The sequence below is a fragment of the Hipposideros armiger genome, unplaced genomic scaffold (genome assembly GCF_001890085.2).
Source record: "Hipposideros armiger isolate ML-2016 unplaced genomic scaffold, ASM189008v1 scaffold_8, whole genome shotgun sequence".
NCBI lineage: Eukaryota > Metazoa > Chordata > Mammalia > Chiroptera > Hipposideridae > Hipposideros > Hipposideros armiger.
Genome location: NW_017731358.1, coordinates 1,479,860 through 1,498,880, shown reverse-complemented (window position 1 = coordinate 1,498,880; position 19,021 = coordinate 1,479,860). Strand labels below are relative to the sequence as shown.

Below are 19,021 nucleotides of genomic sequence, written 5' to 3'. Positions count from 1 at the left end.
TTTCTCCCTACTCCCCCCCTTCCCTTCCCCAGGCCTTCCTCCGGTCATCTCACTTCCATGAACCCCCGTTCTCTCAGGCTGGTGCAGACAGTGCAGAGATGCCGGGATTTTACAAAGCAGGAGTATTGCACAGCCTGTGGTGCAGGAGGGCAAGGAGGGGTGGACAGGAGGCCCTGATGCTGGTTCCTTCTGGAAGGTGGGGGAGGGCCTTGAGGAAACCCTGCCGTGTGCCTCCCTCGCAGGGTCCTTGTTGGATTGCAATACCCCAGTAACCTGATTCCAGCACCAAGGACTGCCTCCCAGCTCTGCCAGGGCCTCTCAGTCTGTGAAGCAGAGGGCCCTGTCTCAAACCCCCATTTGCCCTCCTTTCTCAGTTCTGGGCAGATTGTGGTTTGGATATTCAGTTGCTGGCCTGCAAGCAGGGCTGGTGTTTGAAAGCAAACAAATGTTTCTTATGAGGTCCTGCAAACAAGGGCAAGGACACGCCTTCCGCCTGCTTTATTTAACTCCTATTGCCCCAAGTGGGCCCATTGGCCATTTGCATGCTCAGCTCCCCTTCCAGCAGCAGGTGCATTGAGCTTGGAGGAGGTAGTCCCTGACAGGTCAGAAAGCACACGCTCTGTGCCCCCTGAAAGGCTGGCATTGTCTGAGTGGCGCTGTGCACCTCGCCACAGGGCCTGTTTTGAGGGTAGGAGGGAGCAGTTGCCTTCTCTGAGCAGAGGCATTTGTGGAAAAGCACAGATGATTGGCCTGGGATCGTGGGGTTGCCCTTTCTGAGGTGTGACTATGGGCAGGGTGCTTTCTGAGCCTCAGCTTCCTCATCTGTAAAACTAGGAATCTCTAAGTGTCTTCAGGCTCTGTTAGGCTATGATTCTATGAGGGGCTTCTCTTGATCCTGCCACTAAATAGCCTGTGTGACTTTGGGAATATTTCTTACCCCCTCGGTCCAGCAGAGCTGGAGACCTGTCTGCTTCAGGGCTTGCGAGCAAGAGATCCTAATAAGGATCAGTTGTGACTCTTGGCACATTTTAAAGCTTTGCGGTGGCCCCACAATTCCAGGCAGTCCATGCCCTCTCCAGTGTGATAACACAGGACAGTGGATCCCCCAAAGAAATGAAGAGTCAACATCCGCCTCACAGAACTTCAGCCTTAGCTCCAGGCAGGATAGTGACACAGTACCATTGCTCTGAAATCAGCCCCGCATCACCCAGAACTATCCCCAGGTCACCTCACAGGACCTGGGGTGGATGGAACACTGGGTTGCTGCCGAGCATTGCTCTTCACTCCTGGCCTTTCCTCTCAGAGGCCTGGAAAACAGAGTCCCTTCCAAGTCAAACAAGAGCTAATTGGGCCTGGTACGCAAGCACGGGCATAAGGGAAATAGGGTTTCCTGATTCCGGCCTTCACTGATTAGACAGCATCCAGACAGCGTGCTTCCTCCAGGCGGAGGCCCAGCCTTGCTTGCCCGTTGGGGACTTTGCACTCAAGCCTGATGAACATTCCAGGGGTAAGAAACAGCAAGGAGCTGTGCCGCACGTTATGTTGTTTTCGTGAATCTCAGACCTAAAAATGGAGCCTTCTTTGCCCAAGAGCCTACAGCTTGAACTCAGCATGAGACAGCCCAGGCTTCCGGGACCTTCCTGGGGAACCTTGTGCAGTTGCCCAAGGCTCAGTGTGTATTCCATCCTTGTTTCTTTCCTCTTGGAAGTGACAATGGAAAACTCTGAGCCTTAGGAGCTAAGAAGGGCCAATACAGGAGAAAAAAATCATGAAGAGACAGGGAGGCAGAAGGGCCTCTGATTTGCAGTGGCAGGAGGAGAAGAAAGGGGTTATTCATGGCACTGTGTGTTCTTTTCTGGAGAACATGAGTTATAGGTTCTCTGGCCAAGGTCTTTAGTTGGGAGACTTGTTGGAGTGACCTTGGCAATGATCATCAGGGAAACACCTGAAGGAGGAAATGACTGCTTTTCAAAATTATTTCAAACGTCCCTTTCCCTAAAGATAGGTTTTCTTCATGAAAACTAGTTTGCTAGTTTTTTATAGTCTTTTATGATTATTAAGGAGTATATGCTTGATATAAAACATTTAGAAAATTCACCACTCATAACTAGAAAAATGTGCTTGAAGAATCTTAATTTGTATTTTCCCAATAAGCCTCACTGATTTCTGGATGGCCTTTGTGTTTACAATGGACCTTCTGCATGGGGGCTTGGTTTGCAGTTGGAAGTTATTTCTAAAAGGGAGGAAACCTTATCTGCTCTAGTGTGGGTCTCCAGGTGACAGTGGAGGACAGACCCAGCCCCTGCACAGGCCCAAATCCAGACAATTAGGCAGGGCAACATGAGCTTGTGGGCATGGGAAGTCAGAGAAATTTCTGGAAGCCCCAGGACTCAGAACCAGATCTGCATTCATACAGAAGTTTCCTGCAGCCTCAGCATGGGCCACTGCAGTGCCCTGTGTGTGTGTGTGTGTGTGTGTGTGTGTGTGTGTGTGAATATATAGTCAGCCCCAGCACCTGTTAGGAAAACAAGGGCTGGGCACTCTCTGGCCTGCCTCAGAGTAGCTCCTGAGTCTGACTCCTGAGTCAGCGAAGCACCAGCAGAAGTGTCATCACCTGATGGCCTGGTCCCCAGGGCCCCTAGTTTTGGGGTGTGCTAGCCAAAATCAGAAAAACATCTGAAATCTAAGCATTGCGGCTTGGAACATCAGCCCATGGGATCTGAGGCAAAGATGTAAGAGACCTCGTGATCAGAAGGCCTGGATTCGTGTCGGGGCCTTACCCCTGACAAACTGAGGACCTCTGTTCCCTCCCTGTTAAAACGCAGTAGCAATGTTTCTGTGCTGCCCGGAGAACGGGCGGAGGTAGAGAAAGGAGGAGGGCTTTACGCTGCTCTTTGTGCTGCAACCGGTGAAACATTGATGGTGCCACCTCATCAGTCCATCTCACATGGGATCAGGGTCCCTTACATGAGCTCTAATCCCTTCCACATTCCTGTGTCATTGTCTCTGCCTCAAGGCTGGTGGAATTCCTCCATAAGGACCAGCAGACATGCAGGCCAGAGAAACCCTCCAGTCCTCCGTTTTTCTGGGTTTGTTTTGGGGTAGTAGGAATGCTTTGGACAAGGGCACCCTGGAAATAATCTTGTACTTAGAGAATCATTGGTTTATTTTCAGGCTGTGTTTCTGCTTCAGCAGACACCCTGAGCAGCTTACATTTCTAATTTCCTGTCCCTCCTTTGCTTCTCCGTACAAATCACAATGTGCTGATGTCCAATACCTGGTTCTTTCTGCCTCTTTGTTATAAAATGCCTCTTCGTCCTGATGGTGTCAGGCATTGTGTTCCCAAAGAGGCACCTGGGTTACGGTCTCCACCAGGAAGGACATTCTGTCCTTCTTTCTCTACCTGTGGCCCTGTTAAGTTCAATGTCAGGCCACTCTTGCTAGGCAGGAAAGATTTGGGGGAGCTTCCCCGCTGAGCTTGGTACGGGTGCCCAGGGCTGCTTTCTCAAGAGTAGAAACCCTTCTGAACTGTTTTAAAACATCGACGCACCCTCTCACTGTTCCCTGCTCCTCTCCTACCCCAAGCAGATCTAGCAGTAGCAGATTGCATGCTCAGTGAAGCAGCAGGTTTTCTCTCTGCAGCTGCCACTTTGTGTCCTGACACCTTCCTGCCCCTGATTGCAGACAACATTGAAGGCTATGTAGCCTGAGCCTCGCCGACCTTTCACCATTCCTGGCTAGTCACTCCATCGTTCCTGAGGCCCTGCTGTCCCGGCACTGTCTGAGGTGCCTACAAAGTAGAGGCAGGCAGTGGTGGTCCTGGGAGACCTCACAGACCCAGGAGAGGCTGACTTGACCCCACACTTCACACTACCTGGTCCTCTGGGAAAGAAGGAAGTGAAACCTGGGGGAGGTACAATGGGTGGGCTCAATGGCTTATGAGGTGTCTGAGAGCTCCGCAGGCACCGCTCTGCCTCTCCATTGCTATCTTTTGCCCCCTGGTCTCTCCTCCTGGTGAATGCTTCTGCTGTCACCCCTGAGGCATGAATCCAACACCGTGACAGTAAGGCACCCCTCCCCTAATTGGAGGGTCCCTTCTCTATCATGCATGGTGGCCCAGGTCTGTTTGGTAGAACTTTAGTGGGTTTGCAACCTGGAACTGACATTAACCATTGGGAAGAAATATGGTAAGATGAACAAACAGTTGCCGAACTGCATTGCAGCCCATCTGCAATCCCATCACTGCGGTCTTGTGCAGTTAGATAAAGACTCCAGCGTCTCCGTTTGCTTGGGAAACTTAGTTTTGCCAAGGTTGTTATCACCAAGCAGGCGCCAGAGCTCTGTTCCACTCATAGTCCAATTATGGCAAAACTCAAACAATGAACCTGTGTGTTCCACGTGTAAGAATGTCCAGAGGGAATGCTTTCCCTCTTGCCAGGATCAAACTCCCGGCGCCCTTTGTGATATGTGAGACCTCAGAAAAGGTCTCTCCATTCCCAGACTTGGAGACACGTGTTAGAACTAGAAAACGGTCCACTGTGGCCCACCCTGGGCCAGGTCTCTGGTTTTCCTTCCCCTGTGCTAAACACTTCACCACATGGACCCTACTCTGTGATTGGTCAGAACTATCATGTGGGAGGGCTGGCATTTCCTGGCTGTGAGCAGAGCTGGTTTTGCTGTGATGTATTCCCCACCCTAAGGACTCTGGGGAAGGGTTGAAGCCCACGACAAAGTGCCCTCTGGCTTTCTGTTTCCCACAAGTCATAGTCCCCTCTGCTGTGACTGCACCTTCGGGGATATGGAACCTGGGACTCTCCGCCTTCTCCTGCTGCCCACCCCTCACAACACACACAAGAAATGGACATTAGAGAGATTGGAGAGCAGGACAGCCAGCACTCTAACCGTGTCACCTCAGGGAGGTTTCTGAGTCTTGCCTTCCCTTTTCCAAATGGAAGCATTTGGATAGAGGACCTGGTAGGGTCCCCTTGGCTGGCTCTCACATCCCATGAACTGTGGTTCTAGACTGGATTTCTAAATCTGACTAGAGAGAATTTGAAATTGAGGTGACAGTCCCTCTAAAGTAGCCATAATTCTACCTGTCTGTTCCACAGTTGACTTTCACCTAATCCATGGGTATAAGCCCTGAGTTGTTTCCAGCCTCCAGCCCCTGCCCAATGTTTCAGAAATGCTAGGCTCGGGGTGTTAATGAATGAGGCTCGCTCTAAAGCAGAACATGATTTTTGTTTCAGGCTCCATGTAGCTTCCTACATCTTTATCAGATCACCATTCACAATTGCTTCCCCTCCCTTCTCTCTCTCTCTCCTCTCCTGTTCAAGATAAGGGGGTAGAAAGTTCCACCTGGATTGTTGCTATCTTAAAAAGTGTACTTTGGAGCCAGATTCCAGGGTTTAGTCCCTCGTGTGAATTTGGGCAAGTTACCGAACCTCTCTGTGTGTCGGTTTCCTCAGCTGTGAAGTGACTATCGTCTCACAGAGCACCCATCTCATAGGGGTGTGGTGAGGAGTAAACATGGTGACCTAGTGCAGTGTTGGTGCGTCCTAGGTCTGTGCAGGTGTTGGCGAGCACAGTGATGCTGTCATCCTGTGGTAGCAGAGGACGGTGGGAAGAACATGAGGCTCGAATTCAGGAGACCAGGGTCCAAGTTCCAGCTCTGCCACTTGTTGATAACGCAGATTCTGAACCTCAGGTTGTGTCAGCTTTCATAGCTGTACAACCGGGTAAAATGATGTCTCCCTTCAGGATGGCTTTGAAGACCCAGGGAAATAGTAGTGGCGAACTGTTGTACCCCCACAAACCAGGCTAAGTCTGCTCTCTTTCCCCTTCTCAGGCATACATTCTGGCAGTTCCGCCAGGAGAACCCCAAGACCCGGGTTGGGGGCCCTCCCCCCGAGGGGCTCCCTGGCTTCAACAGTGGGGTGATGCTGCTGAACCTGGAGGCCATGCACCAGTCCCCTCTCTACAGCCGCCTATTGGAGCCGGCGCAGGTGCAGCAGCTGGCCGACAAGTACCACTTCCGAGGTCACCTCGGCGACCAGGACTTCTTCACCATGATTGGCATGGAACATCCGGAGCTCTTCCATGTGCTGGACTGTACCTGGAACCGGCAGCTTTGCACCTGGTGGAGGGACCACGGCTACAGTGACGTCTTCGAGGACTACTTCCGGTGCGACGGCCATGTCAGGATCTACCATGGAAACTGCAACACCCCTATCCCAGAAGTCTAGGTACATCCTCACCTGCCATGCCCTCGGGCCTCTGCCTCTGAAGGAAGGAAAAGGATGCCTCTGGGACCAGAGGTGGTGTCTGAACCCCTTGAGAGACACTGCAGGGACACCCTTGTGATCAGGTGCTGTAGCTCTTCCACCCCATGGGTCACTGTCCTGAGGCCACCCAGTGACAAGGACTGGCCTGCATGTTCTTGGTGCTTGGGGCCTTTCCCTTCCAGGGGGACAGGCATCACAAAGGACACACACTCAGACAGCATCCGGTGGGCTAGGAAACAGGTGTTTGAAGAGAAGGAAAGAAAGGAAACAGTGTCCTTTGCCTTCAGTCTCTGAGGAATGGAAATCCTTTTCGGAACCAGGCTTCCTTGGACCAAACATAAATTTATTTTTAAATTGATAGGCTTCCATTTTGCAAGAGAGCACAAACAGCACAGCCGCGGCTCCCAGTGAGCTCTGAACCAGTGGGCCAGGGTTTTCACAGCCGGCCCAGAGTTTAAGCATCCACACAAATGCCCACCTTCCACATGTGCACCCCAGGAGGCTACATGCTCATGTTGCATGCTGCAGGTGTAAAGATTGCCACCTCTCTGGGGAGGGCCTTCAGCACCAGCAGTGGCCCACATCAGAAAGCTGATCTCATTACTGTAGCCTTTACAGCTCTTACCGCCCAGCTGCACCACAGAACCTCATTATCCCTTATTCATGCAAGCCAGCTCCAGATGACCAGGCTGTGCTGGGAAATCAAATCCTCCATCAAAAGAACAGAGGTCGGCCCTCCCCAAGGACCTGCAGTGGATTTGTCTGGACTGGGAAGACTCATTCCCAAGGGGAGCCAAGCCTGCTCACGTGTATCTGTGTGGCTTAGACGGGCTGTCGCTCGTAGATTTATAGGCATTCTAGTCTCTGTTTTAAAAAATCATCCTCCTGACTTCCTCATTGCACCATGTCAGACCCTGGACCTTAGAAGAAATTAAGATATTTCTTAATTTCTTCTTACCTTAGAAGAAATTAAAATATTTCTTAATTTTTTCTTTTCATGAGTTCCCTTGTAAGTAAGCTACAAACAGGAAACTCCTGGGGATCCAGTTTGTAGAGTCCAGCTGAATTCCTTGGGGAAGAAGGGTTGGATTTTCAACATACGTTATTTCAATTTTATTTACTTTTTTATTTCTTTTTGCCATGAGTGAGAATAGCTAATAAATAATCTTTGAGAACACAGTGACTTACGTTGTTTGTTCTCTGATCACAGTTTTCCACTGCATGAAGGTGCTGAATTGAGAGTGTAATCAATGTCATCCAAAATCTCCATCTCCACATGATTAAGCTAAGCGAGTGCACAGCAGGTCTCCGAGGACTAAGGGAGAGCAGACTACGGGGAGGGTAGTAGTGTTGTATTGGGTTCAAATCGAGAATCATTTCGTTCTAGGGATTGGCAGGCCCTTCTGCTCCTGGGAGAGAAAACAACCTCATTTTTCTTCTGTTTACCCCAAACTATCCAATGACATCACCCTTGATGATGTGGAGCACATTTTTCTCCTAACTCTCAGCTCTGACAGAATCAGTCTGTTCTCTTAGGTACTTGATTTCCTACTTATAGCTACCAACCATTGAATGCCTGCTGTGTGCCAAGCGTCGTATTGGAGGATTTATATACACTACCAATAATACTCATGAAAAACTTATGAAGGTGATTAAGGTTCTAAAGTTATTGTAAGAAAATAATGAGAGATGTGGACAGGGAATTATTTTTTGTCACAGTATTTTTTTATAATAGAAAAAATTGGGAACAACTTAAAATGTTGAACAGGAGAGTAGATAAATATTGTATGTTACATCCATACAATGGTATACTTTAGGCATTAAAAATCATATTTTTGAAGACTAGTTAATGCCTTGGGAAATGTTTACAATGTGCTCTTCAGCATGCAAAATATAAGATTGTATGTACAGTATGCTCCTAATTTCATTCTTAAAATTATATACATATATACACACATACACACACACATGTGTGTATGTGTGTATAAAAGAGAGAAAGCCTGTTATGCTTTGTATCATTAGTTCAACTCCTAAAAAAATCATGTGTTTCAAACACCATATTAAAAATAAAAGCAATGATTTCAATGGGGAAAAAAAAGTGAATCAAATGCAAGAGAATTTTAGACTCACAATAACAAAAGTATTTTTTTTGCAATAATTCCAGTAATTAAAATGTTTCTGTAGTATAAGTGTTTTTTTATTGCAAGGAAAAAATAAACTACTTGGGCAAAAGCCAAACAAAACCTCCTCATTGACTTTTGAGATCACTTACTCAGGAGTTTCACCTTCCTCTGTCACCAGTGGCCTTGACCTTACAACTCCATGGTGAGCAACAAAGTAACACCCAACAGGTAACCCAGTCAGACCAACAAAGCTACCATATGCCCCTGAGCTCTATCTCCCATGGCAGCTTTTTGACAGGTCTTGGAAGGCTGACTTCTGATTGAACTCCTGTTATAATCAGTGCAACACAAATGTAATTAATTGTGCTCTGCTTAATTTGTCTTAGGAAAATTTTCACTGTAGAGCATATGCCGGTAGGTATGAATAGAACAGAAGTCTGAAAAGAGAACATTTCCGGGTAGTAGGATTAAGGTGCTTTTTAACCTTCACCTGTATTTACTTCTATATTTTCCATAGTGAATGTTAATTATTTTTATAATAAACAATAAATGCTCTAAAATTTTAGCCACCCGCCTTTCACCCAATTACAAGTATCATCCTGGCCATTATACAGCTCACTATATAGTTATCATCACCATAAGGAAATATAATCCCAGCTAAGTGGGCTCTCAGTTTTCAACTTTCCCTATGGATGCCCTAGTTCTCTAAATAAAAGTGACCTAATAACAGCATCTCCAAACTCTGCTTTCATCTCTGATACCGTCATCTTTTGCTCGTATACAAATCACAGTGGCCTTCAGAAAGCTCACGGGCTTGTGGGAGAGAGTTATTCTTGCAGGTGTGTCAAAACCGAACTACAGCTTCCCCTTCAATAGCATCTCATGAAGCTAAAGACTGGTGCCCTGGCCCAGCGGTCCCCAACCTGGAGCGTGACAGAGGTTTGTGGTTTAAGGGAGCAAGTGCAGCTGTGACTCGGCATCTTGCTTTGTCGGAAGGCCAAACTTCTGCACGTTCTAAGACCTCCTGGCTGATCCCAACATGGGGAGGCCCAGAGGTTGGGCAGGGCCAGCAAAGATTTCTGAACAAATCGGGTGATAAACGGTAGAGAGAACCTCACACCTAAGACAAAGGCCTGGCTTTGAATCCACATTCTGCCCCCAGTACCTGGGCAATCTTGGACAAACAAGGGCACTCTTTCCCCATGTCTAGATGCAGGTAATAAGAGCTCCCTCCAAGGAATATTGTAGGAAGAAAAGAGGGTGTAAGGGCTTGGGAAGCTGAGAAATGATATACAGATGCAAGGGAATTCTTACAGTTACTACTGAAAACATTCTTTTTTAAAAAATTAAGTGTATCGGGGTAACACTGGTTAATAACATTATATAAGTTTCAAGAGCATAGCCTATAATACATCATCTGTGTATTGCATGGTGTGCTCACCACCCAAAGTCTAGCCTCCTTCCATCATCATATATTTGACCTTCTTTACCCTCTTCATCCTCCCTCCATCTCCCTTCCCAACACCATACTGTTGTCTGTGTCTACAAGTGTTTAAAACATTCTTTTTAAATAATAAATGACAGCCATTTGGGGCATATTAAATTGCTGGTGACACTTTCCTAAGCCCAGTGGATGACCAGACACTTGCTTGTAGGCTGTCCTGATATGTTGTTATTTGCATATTGGTCTCAACATTTGTATGGTTTGTGAGCCCCTTGAGGGCAGGGACCTTGCCGACGTCACCTCTGCATGTCCCCCAGCACCTACTCATGCCTGGCACAGTGCAGGGGCTGCAGGGTGAGGGGAATGTATTCCCTGGGTGCTTGGGCTGGTCTGCTGTTTGGTATGAGATATGGGTAAAGCCAGAAGGCCCCATCACTTCCCTTCCACCATTTCCTTCCACTTCATTTTCACCGTTATGTATGAGCTCAGGCACAGAACACTGAGCTCGTGACACTCCCCAATGCATGACCCATTCCCACCACTGCTCCCAGTTTGGCCCCTCTCTTGTTTCATTTATTTATTCTCATGTATCACCACACCCCACTCCCATCCCCCAATGGACAATCATTCTAATCTTACCAGGTATCTTTTTGTGTTCTTGCAAAATGGTATTCTTGTTTTGTGTACATGTATTTTAATTTGGGTAACTTAGAATGTTCTCACGCTCTTTTTCATTTAGCACTACGTTTTTAAGATCTATCCCCATTATTATGCACACACCCAACTGCTGCCATTATGCTGTGGTGTGCTCCTGCCACAGTTTACCCACTATTGCCCACATGGATGGGAACTCACATAATCTGCCATCCACCTACTCACCCCCACCCTGGCCCCTCACAAATGACCCTTGTCCTCAGTCCTTATTGGACCTGGTCAGAATGTCTTTGTGTTGTATATCCAGGAATTAAACTGCTAGATTGTAAGGTTTGCAGATACCGACATTCCTGCCTCAATGGTGCCGATTGCTCTCCAGGCGGTCACCCCTTCAAACTCTCACCAACACAGGCCCTCACTTTCTCTGCATGACTGTGCTCAGGTTCACGGGTCTCTACGCATTGACACGAATGCGGACCTGTGATCTCAATGGAGTCCTCCAAAACTTGTGGCCCGAGTTAGAGCTGCTCTGTGTGTGAGTGGTATCACATTGCCTTGGAGAGAGACTGGATCGGAAGGCAGGGGCCCTGGGCTCTGGTCTGACCTCACTATGTGACCTTGACCAGCAGGGCACACCTCTGTGAGCTGGGGAGAGTTCAGCTGGCTCCTGGCCTTGCCACCCACCCAGGACGGCTGTGAGTAGTACGTAAGATAGCCCATAAGAAGAAAGTACTTTCAAGGCCCTAGACGTACCCTCGCTTTCTTGCAGCTCAGCTCGTCCCCAGTGCCACAGGCTGTCAGGGTGGATACTCCAGGCTTCCCTCCATGAAAGCTCTGCCGTCAGCCCAACTCCTGCCCAGGGGCATGTCCTAGCCATCTGGCTCCACAGCCAAGCTGCCTCATGGATAGAACCCAGTGTATCCCCATTAGGCGTCCTGCCCTCTCTCAGGTAGGCTCTTCTCTCACACCCCAGGCAGCCAGGAAGCTGCAACCTCTGACTCCCATCCAGCCTGGTCCTGGCACTGCCCAAAGCATAAAATGCTTTTATAGAAGGCACAAAGCCAGGGCTGAGAGTTTCTGCTAGGTGTGTATAGAATTTCTGTGTTTGCAAGGCATGCTGTCAGGGACGTAGTAATCTTCTGTTCAGGTGGCAGCCTGAGCCAGAAAGTGGCAGAAATGTCAATAGTCTTTCAAGGCTAAGTGAACACATGCTTTGATAAATCTAAGTTCTTGTTCATGGTCACGGGCAGGTAGCTTCACAGTAAACTTGGATCCATCTCAGCCTCTCCCACCTTTCAGGAAAACTCACCTTAGTTCTAATTCAGGAAGCCACGACAGCCCTCTCCTCTAGGCATCCCTTTGGGGAGCCTCTGTGGCCTCCACCCCCAGGAGGCCCAGGACCCTCCTGCCTCGCCACATGATTTGAAACTTCCCAGATGGGGCTCCCACCTTCTCATCCTGTGCCCAAACCACTGTGTGCTATGATCCCCCCCCCCACCCCCACTTCTTCCCATTGGGCTTCCGTTCCAGGGAACAGGCTCTGAGATGGGGATTCATGTGCAGGAGTCTTCCTGGGAAGCATTCTGTGGGAGCTTGCAGGCAGTCATGGCGAAGGCCTCGGCTGGCTCCACACACAGCCCCATAGCTCGGGCAGCCTTCCAGAGAAGCCCTGGTTGGAGCCTGGGAGCAGTTCAGGAGCTGCCCCCCGGGGAGAGGGCCCCCTTGGGGGAGGCAGCTCCCTTTGGCTTGGTAACTCCTGGATAGAGCCTCAGCTCTGAGCCCTCAGCGGCCAGCACTCCTGGGGGAACAAGGCCCCGTCTGAAGGGGGATCTGGGCAGTACACCAGTGCCCACTCCGGAGGCCCTGCCTCTGCAGGCCCGGCTTCCCACTGCCTCCTGCATCTTCCTCCTTGGCTTCCTCTAAATGACTCTGGCCTTTCAGCTCAGGGCACTTCCTGATGCAGCTCCGCCCCAACCCAGGTTTCCTGGCACCCTCCCCTGAGTGGGAGTCCAGGCCCAGGCCCAGGCTCCCTGTGCAGGCTGCTTCTACATGGTGACACTGTTATAGCGCAGCGTGCCCCACGGTGCCAGGCCAGTCCCAATGGCCAGCAGGGGAGGTTTTCTGCTGTATGTAGGGAGAAGGCCCTATCTTCTGTCCTTCCCCTCTGGACTCGGAAACCAACCTGCCTCTGTGCTTTCCAAGATCTGTGTGTGGCCCAGGGCACACCACAGGTTATAGGGATGCCACTCAGCAGGAAGGAGCAGGGCCTTGGCTACCTTGGTAGATAGATGCTCTCCAAGGATTAAGAACGCCACCAGGCACAAGGAGACATCTGCCCTTGCAGGGATGAGGTCAATGCTGCGGGCCTCCACTGGGGTTGCCTGCTGCTCACTGTTGGGAAGAGACCAAGGAATTCTGTGCAGAGAGCACGGGCTTTGAAGAAGGGGGACCCAAGCTGACAACCCACCTATGACACTGTTCATTTGTGTGTGTGTGATAGATACAAACAAAGCCCTTGCTATGAGCTGGGTTCTGGAGTCACAGTGGTGAAGAGGGTGGGTCAGTCCCCACTCCAACAGAAATTCTCAGTGATGTGGTCTCATGGCCATTTTGCAGAAAATATGAGATGGTGACACTTGTGGACAGGGGTTATGAATGGGATCACCTATACTTTTTTTCAAGAAACACAAATCCAGATTGACTTTGCTGTTTTATTTAAGATTGACTGCTGGGCTACATATTGTTGGATGCCACAAAAAAGCTGAGACTGAGTCATGTGGAGCCCAGGGGTTTGTTGCACAGACACCACTATAATCTTTCTGTCTCCTCAATCATCCAATTCTGCCCGTAATCTGTGAACTCCTGAAGGCAGGACCTCTGGCACCCTCATGCTCCCAGCACCTGACACAGTGCCTGGCACACTGTGGGTGTCATTAAATCTTTGTTGTTTGCACAAATACAGTAGTCCACCCTTATCCATGGGGGATACATTCCAAGAACCCCCAGTGCATGCCTGAAACCATGGATCGTACTGAACTCTATGTATTTTTCCTGTACATACACACCTATGATAAAGTTTAATTTATAAAATAGGCAAAGAGATTAACAATAACCTATAATAAAATAGAATAAGCATAACAATATACTGTAATAAAAGTTATGCGAATGTGGTCTCTCTCTCCTCCGCCCCCGCCCCCTCTCTCTCTTCTCTTTCTCTCAAAACACCTTATTGTACTGTGTGTACAGCATGGATGTGCTGGGCAAAGGGGTGATTCATGTCCTGTGTGGACCAGTGAGAGATTTCAGCACGCTACTCAGAATGGCGAGCAATTTAAAGCTTATGAACTGTTTATTTCTGGAATTTTCCACTTAATGTTTTCAGGCCATGTTGACTGAGAGTAACTGAAACCTTGGAAAGCAAAACTGCAGATGGGGTGGCTACTGTATACCATGAAACTACTGTAAGTGAAAACCATGCCCACACCTTCAGTAGAAAAGAGAAATGGTGCCAGTGGATTTGGGTAGCAAGAGGGAAGAGTGGAGACAGGCACAGAGTTGCCCACCTCACAGCATCCCAGTAGGGCCCAAAGGAGGATGGACGGGAGAGCACTGGGCAGGCAGGAGGACTTAGCATTAGGGCAGATTTGGAGGACGTGGGTGAAGGCCCAGAAGTAACCACTCGTGGCAGGAAAACTCCCTCTGGGTCCCCATTTAATGAATACCTTGTGTTCATATTTGCCCTCTCATCAAGCTAATGAATTCCTGGGACTCAATAGTCCCTATGACACTTGTTTTGCCCATAAAATTCCCAGAGGATGCCCTCAAGTATCCTCCTAGCCTTGCTCGGTGGGACTCAGGTGGATGATCCTGAACGACAGGTAGAGTGGGGAAGACATGCTTAGGGAGGTGGTGAGCTCCACATCACTGGAGGTGAACCAGCAGAGTCTGTGCCACCTCTTGTGAGAGGGCGTGAGATGAAAGCTGAGCAAGAGATGGACGGCCTGACCTGTGTGTCCCTGATCACCCTGAGGTTCTGGATTTCCAAGCCCATTGACTGCCCTTTTCTCCACAACTAACCCCAATGGGAAATATTTACTCCCTCCACATGAACATTTTCAGGTCCCAGGTCGAGAGGCTCTGCCTACTGCTAGGAGGGAGACTCCTCTCTAAACAAATTCAGGACCAGGATCTTATGAAAACTTATTTCATACTCTCATCACTCTCCCTCCCCCCCGTCAATGTGGTACTCTCAATTTCCTATAAGAAGTACTATGAAAGGCCATGCTAAACACCCCACAGGCAAACAGACACAGGAGGGAGGGAGGTTGTTTGGAAAAGGGGTATCAGGCTGGGCCCAGCTGGAAAGGTGACATAGAGTGGCTTGGTAGAAACCCACGTTGCTGCAGAGATTTGATTCATGTGCTGGTAAGTTTCCAGATCAAACCACATACATGGGCTAAAACTCTGAGCAGGACGGGGATTAATGAAAGGAACATTAGAAAGCAAGACAGTATCTTCTTTTTTAATTATGGTTGACATTCTTTAAGAGAAGATTAATGACCTTGGTAAAATGGAGAAGCAACTGGCCTGACCCAACCAAGATAATATTTACCAGTGCCAAAAGGTACTTACTGTGATTTCTTTTTCTTAAAAAATGTCATCAATGAACACTACAGATGCTCTTGTCTATAGCTGAGTGAGTGCAATCCATGAAGCCCTTGGTTGCAATTTGATACTATGTTGGTTCAAGCCCTCTCTGGGTTCAGCTTGCAGAGCCTGAGCCACCATACTGCCCAGCTAGGGTCAGCCCAGGAGCCCCGTATGCCTCAGGTTTGGGGTGTCTGACTACTATAGAGATGCTCCCCAGCTTCTTCTTGCTGTGCAAATGGCAGTAGGGCCTTTCATTCTGAAATCAGTATATTAAACCCAGGTATCCTCATCCCGCCCCAGCCCTCCTGTCACTTCCAGCTCCTCTTGGGACAAGTGTGGGTGATAGCGGAAGTAGTGAAGATAGCAACAGTTCTGTATGTATTCAGAGGACTTCGTGGTTTATAACGAGCTCTATGGAGTGTGTTTGCTTTCACCACCTCATTTAGCCTTACAGCAGTATATGCCCCCCCCGTCCCAAGATGGAAAGGAAAGGGACTATTACTCCCCATTGTACATATAGAGTAAACTGGGGTTCGGAGAGGTGAAGTTATGTGCTTAATCTTGCCTGGCTTGCAAATGGTAGAACTGGTACTACAGCAAAGGACTTCTGGCTCCCAACTATTCTATCTCCTGACAAGTCTTTATTGGGTTCCTACTCTGTATCAAACACTGTTCTAGGCACTGGAGATACAGCAGTGATCAAGACAAACGTGTCCTTGTCCTCATGGAACTTATCTCTACCGGGAAGGGACAGATGACAAAGAAGTAGACAAATAAACAAGCAAGATCATCTTACACAGTGTTGAGGGGTATAAAGAGCCGTTGGACAGACAGATAGTAACTGGAGTGGGAGGTGCTGCTTTAGAATGACAGCTGGCTGGGGAAGGCCTTTATAAGTGGGTGACATTTGAACCAAGTATTGAACAATGAGGAGACAGCCTCGTGAAGCCTAGAGGATTTCAGGCAGAGGGAAGAGCAAGACTAAGGCACCGAGAAAGGAAATAGTTAAACTTGTTAGAAGGACTGTCAGAAGGCCAGTGTGGCTGAGGACAAGGAGGAGGGTGGGGTCAGAGAGAGGGGCCACATCATGTAGGGTCCCATCAGTCACAGGAAGGAGTTGGGGTTTTGTTCTAAATGTGATGGGAAGACACTGGAGAATTTGAAGCAGGGAGGTGACAAGATCCAGTCATTGTGTAGGGAGTAGATTGTAGGTGGGCAACAGCATCAGCAGGAAGACCAGTTAGGAGGTGACAGAATAGTTTAAGCAGAAGGTGATGGTGGCTTGGGTAGGTGACTGATTAATGTGCAACGAGACGTGAGCAAGCAGGATATATTTTGAAGGGAGAGCATCCAGCGCTTGCCGAGGACTAGAGCTGTAGGCAGGCTGGGGATAAGGAAGAGGGGATCAGGCTCTCTCCTGTGTTTTTGGCTCGAGTAATTTGGTGGATGCCTTTAAGATTGAGAAGACTTGGAGAGAAGAAATTTTTTTTATTTTTTTTATTTTTATTTTTATTTTTAGGGGAGAGGAATAAATCCTGTCCTGTTGATCACAAATTTGAATCTATAAAACAACCAAGTCTAGATCTCAAACATGCTGTTGGAGTTCGGGGGAGAGGTGGTTATGGGCTATCAATCTGAGAGTAGACTTATGGCTTCAAGATGGTTGAGGACATAGTGTCTTCCCGTCTCCTCTTAAAAATCACCCCCAAAACAAAAGAGAACAAAAGCCGAAAATAAAACTCCAAATCTGATCAAGTGAGGAGATGTCTATAACCCCACACCACAACATATGAAGATGGGAAGTAGATGATGACAAATGATTTAGAGAGGGAAAGCCCTGAGCTAATGCCTGAAGGCACAAGCTGCAGGCAGGAAGGGAGCTGATCTACCTTGCAGGGCCCCTGTGAGGAACAGGAGTGGGAAGCACTGGATAGGAAAGGTGGGAGTGAAGCCAGGGAAACGGGGGCTGAAAACAGGGAGTGGGTTTTGAAAACTTGTGTAGGGAGAAGTAATTCCTGCCTATTATAGATCCCACCAATAAGTACCTTTCCCCAGTCCTTCAGAAGACTGGAACTTTATTCTCTGGATAGAATGAACCAGGAAAGTCTGAGAGTGGGAGGGCAGCGATGAAAGCCTGACTAAAAACAGACTAAGCAAGAATTTGCACTGAAACGTGGGCCTTCCCCAGCCTCTTGCCAGCCCAGCTCCCAAACCCAGCAGCCAAGTTTCTTTCCTTGGGCCTGCAGTTAGAGGAGGAACCTTCTAGCCTCTGGAGAATCTGAATTGCCCAGTAATGCCTGTAGCTACTGATGTTTGGGGGTCCTAAATGAAAAGACCACAGACCACCTGATCACCCCACAAGGAAGCTCATGAGTCCCACTAGTGCCCCAGAGTTTTCTGTAGCATCTGGACACAATGTCACAGTCAAGTTCCCTCAAATATTTAAGGGTAGCCTCCAAGACAAAAGACAGAGATCAATACAAACAATCCGAAAAAAGAGTCTCTCAGAAGAAGCACATATAATGTCCACAGGTAAAGAAAATGTCAAAATAAATTACAATATCCTCAGAAAGATGAGATGGTATTACATCCATGAATCATAAAGGAAAACCATTTGAAAAAAGGAATAGCCAGAGATTATAAAATAGTCTTAGAAACTGGCAATGATAGCTAAAATTAAAAAAAAAAAAAGGTTGGATGATAAATTTGGAGAAATCCCCAGAAAATAGGGGGGAAAAGACAAGAGTGGAAAACAGGAAAGAAAAGATTTTTAAAAATCAAAAGGTCAGTTCAGAAGGTCCACTAGGAGTTCTAGAAAGAGAAACCAGAGAAAGTAGTAGGGAGAGTATTACCAAAGGAAGACTATAAGACACATAAGAAAATATAAGAAATAATAGAAGTATCCAAACCTGGAGGACATAGTGCTCAGTCCAAAGAATGCAAGAAGGCCTATGTCAGTTCAATCAACATGAAATTTAAGAATGCCAGAGATAAAGAGAAACTCCTAAGAACTTCCAGTCAAGTATAAGGATGGAATAAAGACATTTTCAGACACAAAATTTCAGAACATTTGCTTCCCATGCATATTTTCTCAGGAAGCTTTTGGAAGAAAATCTCCACCACAGTGAAGGAGTGAACCAGAGAGGGTGATGTATGTACAGGATCCAGGCAGCGGGGTGTCCAATCAAACTGAGGATGGACGTGGGTACCCAACTGCACAGCGTGTCTGGAGAACAGCAGTGCAGTTTGGAGTAGGAGCTCGGAAGGGCCAGGAGGGAAAATGGAATGCATAAAGTTCGTGACACATTTGACCAAAAAATTATATTGACTGGCCTTAGTGGGTATAGGAGGATCTAGCCACATAATAAAAGAAAACAAAAACTTCTGTTTGGGAGTTAATCATTTTCATTTGATTAAAGAAAGAAAATACATTTACTTGTCCCATCAGTGAATAGTATCATCATAATCCTATTAATAAAATGCTACTATAGCTTTTTTAAACTTGAAATGTAAGGAGGGAGGGGAAGAGATGTAAAAATATCTCAAATCATCATTTACTATAATAACAACTTAACAGAGAATATATAAAATTGATTATCCAAGGCTAGCAAGATAAGCATAATGTTTAGAAACATGGAGGTAATTAATAGAAGGAAATTAAAGGAACTGGAAGAGATTGTTTCTGAGGAAGTATGAGGAAGGGGAGAAAAGGCACTGCTGGCTTTTAAACAATAAGTTTTTAGCAGTGTTTGACTTAAAAAACATTTTGCATGCAATGCTTTGATAAAAAGAAGAAACCACTGGCAAATAGGGAATATTTACAGTCTCAGGACTGATCGATAACCTTAGAAAGAGTTTGAATAACA

General features: G+C 47.7%; 1 protein-coding gene across 5 annotated transcripts in view; it reads left to right on the top strand.

The window, feature by feature from the left end:
- The window catches only part of XXYLT1 (xyloside xylosyltransferase 1), a 188,728-nt gene that overhangs the window by 165,166 nt on the left and 4,541 nt on the right, over positions 1–19,021 (top strand). For 4 of the 5 annotated variants that reach the window (XM_019650452.1, XM_019650444.1, XM_019650471.1 and 1 more), the window contains one exon: positions 5,849–7,461. The exons of the other annotated variant lie outside the window; for it this stretch is intronic. In XM_019650452.1, the coding sequence (XP_019505997.1) occupies positions 5,849–6,245 (397 nt within the window). In that variant the 3' untranslated portion in view covers positions 6,246–7,461. Of the gene's footprint in view, positions 1–5,848; positions 7,462–19,021 lie in introns of those variants that run through there. 5 annotated transcript variants of the gene reach the window in all.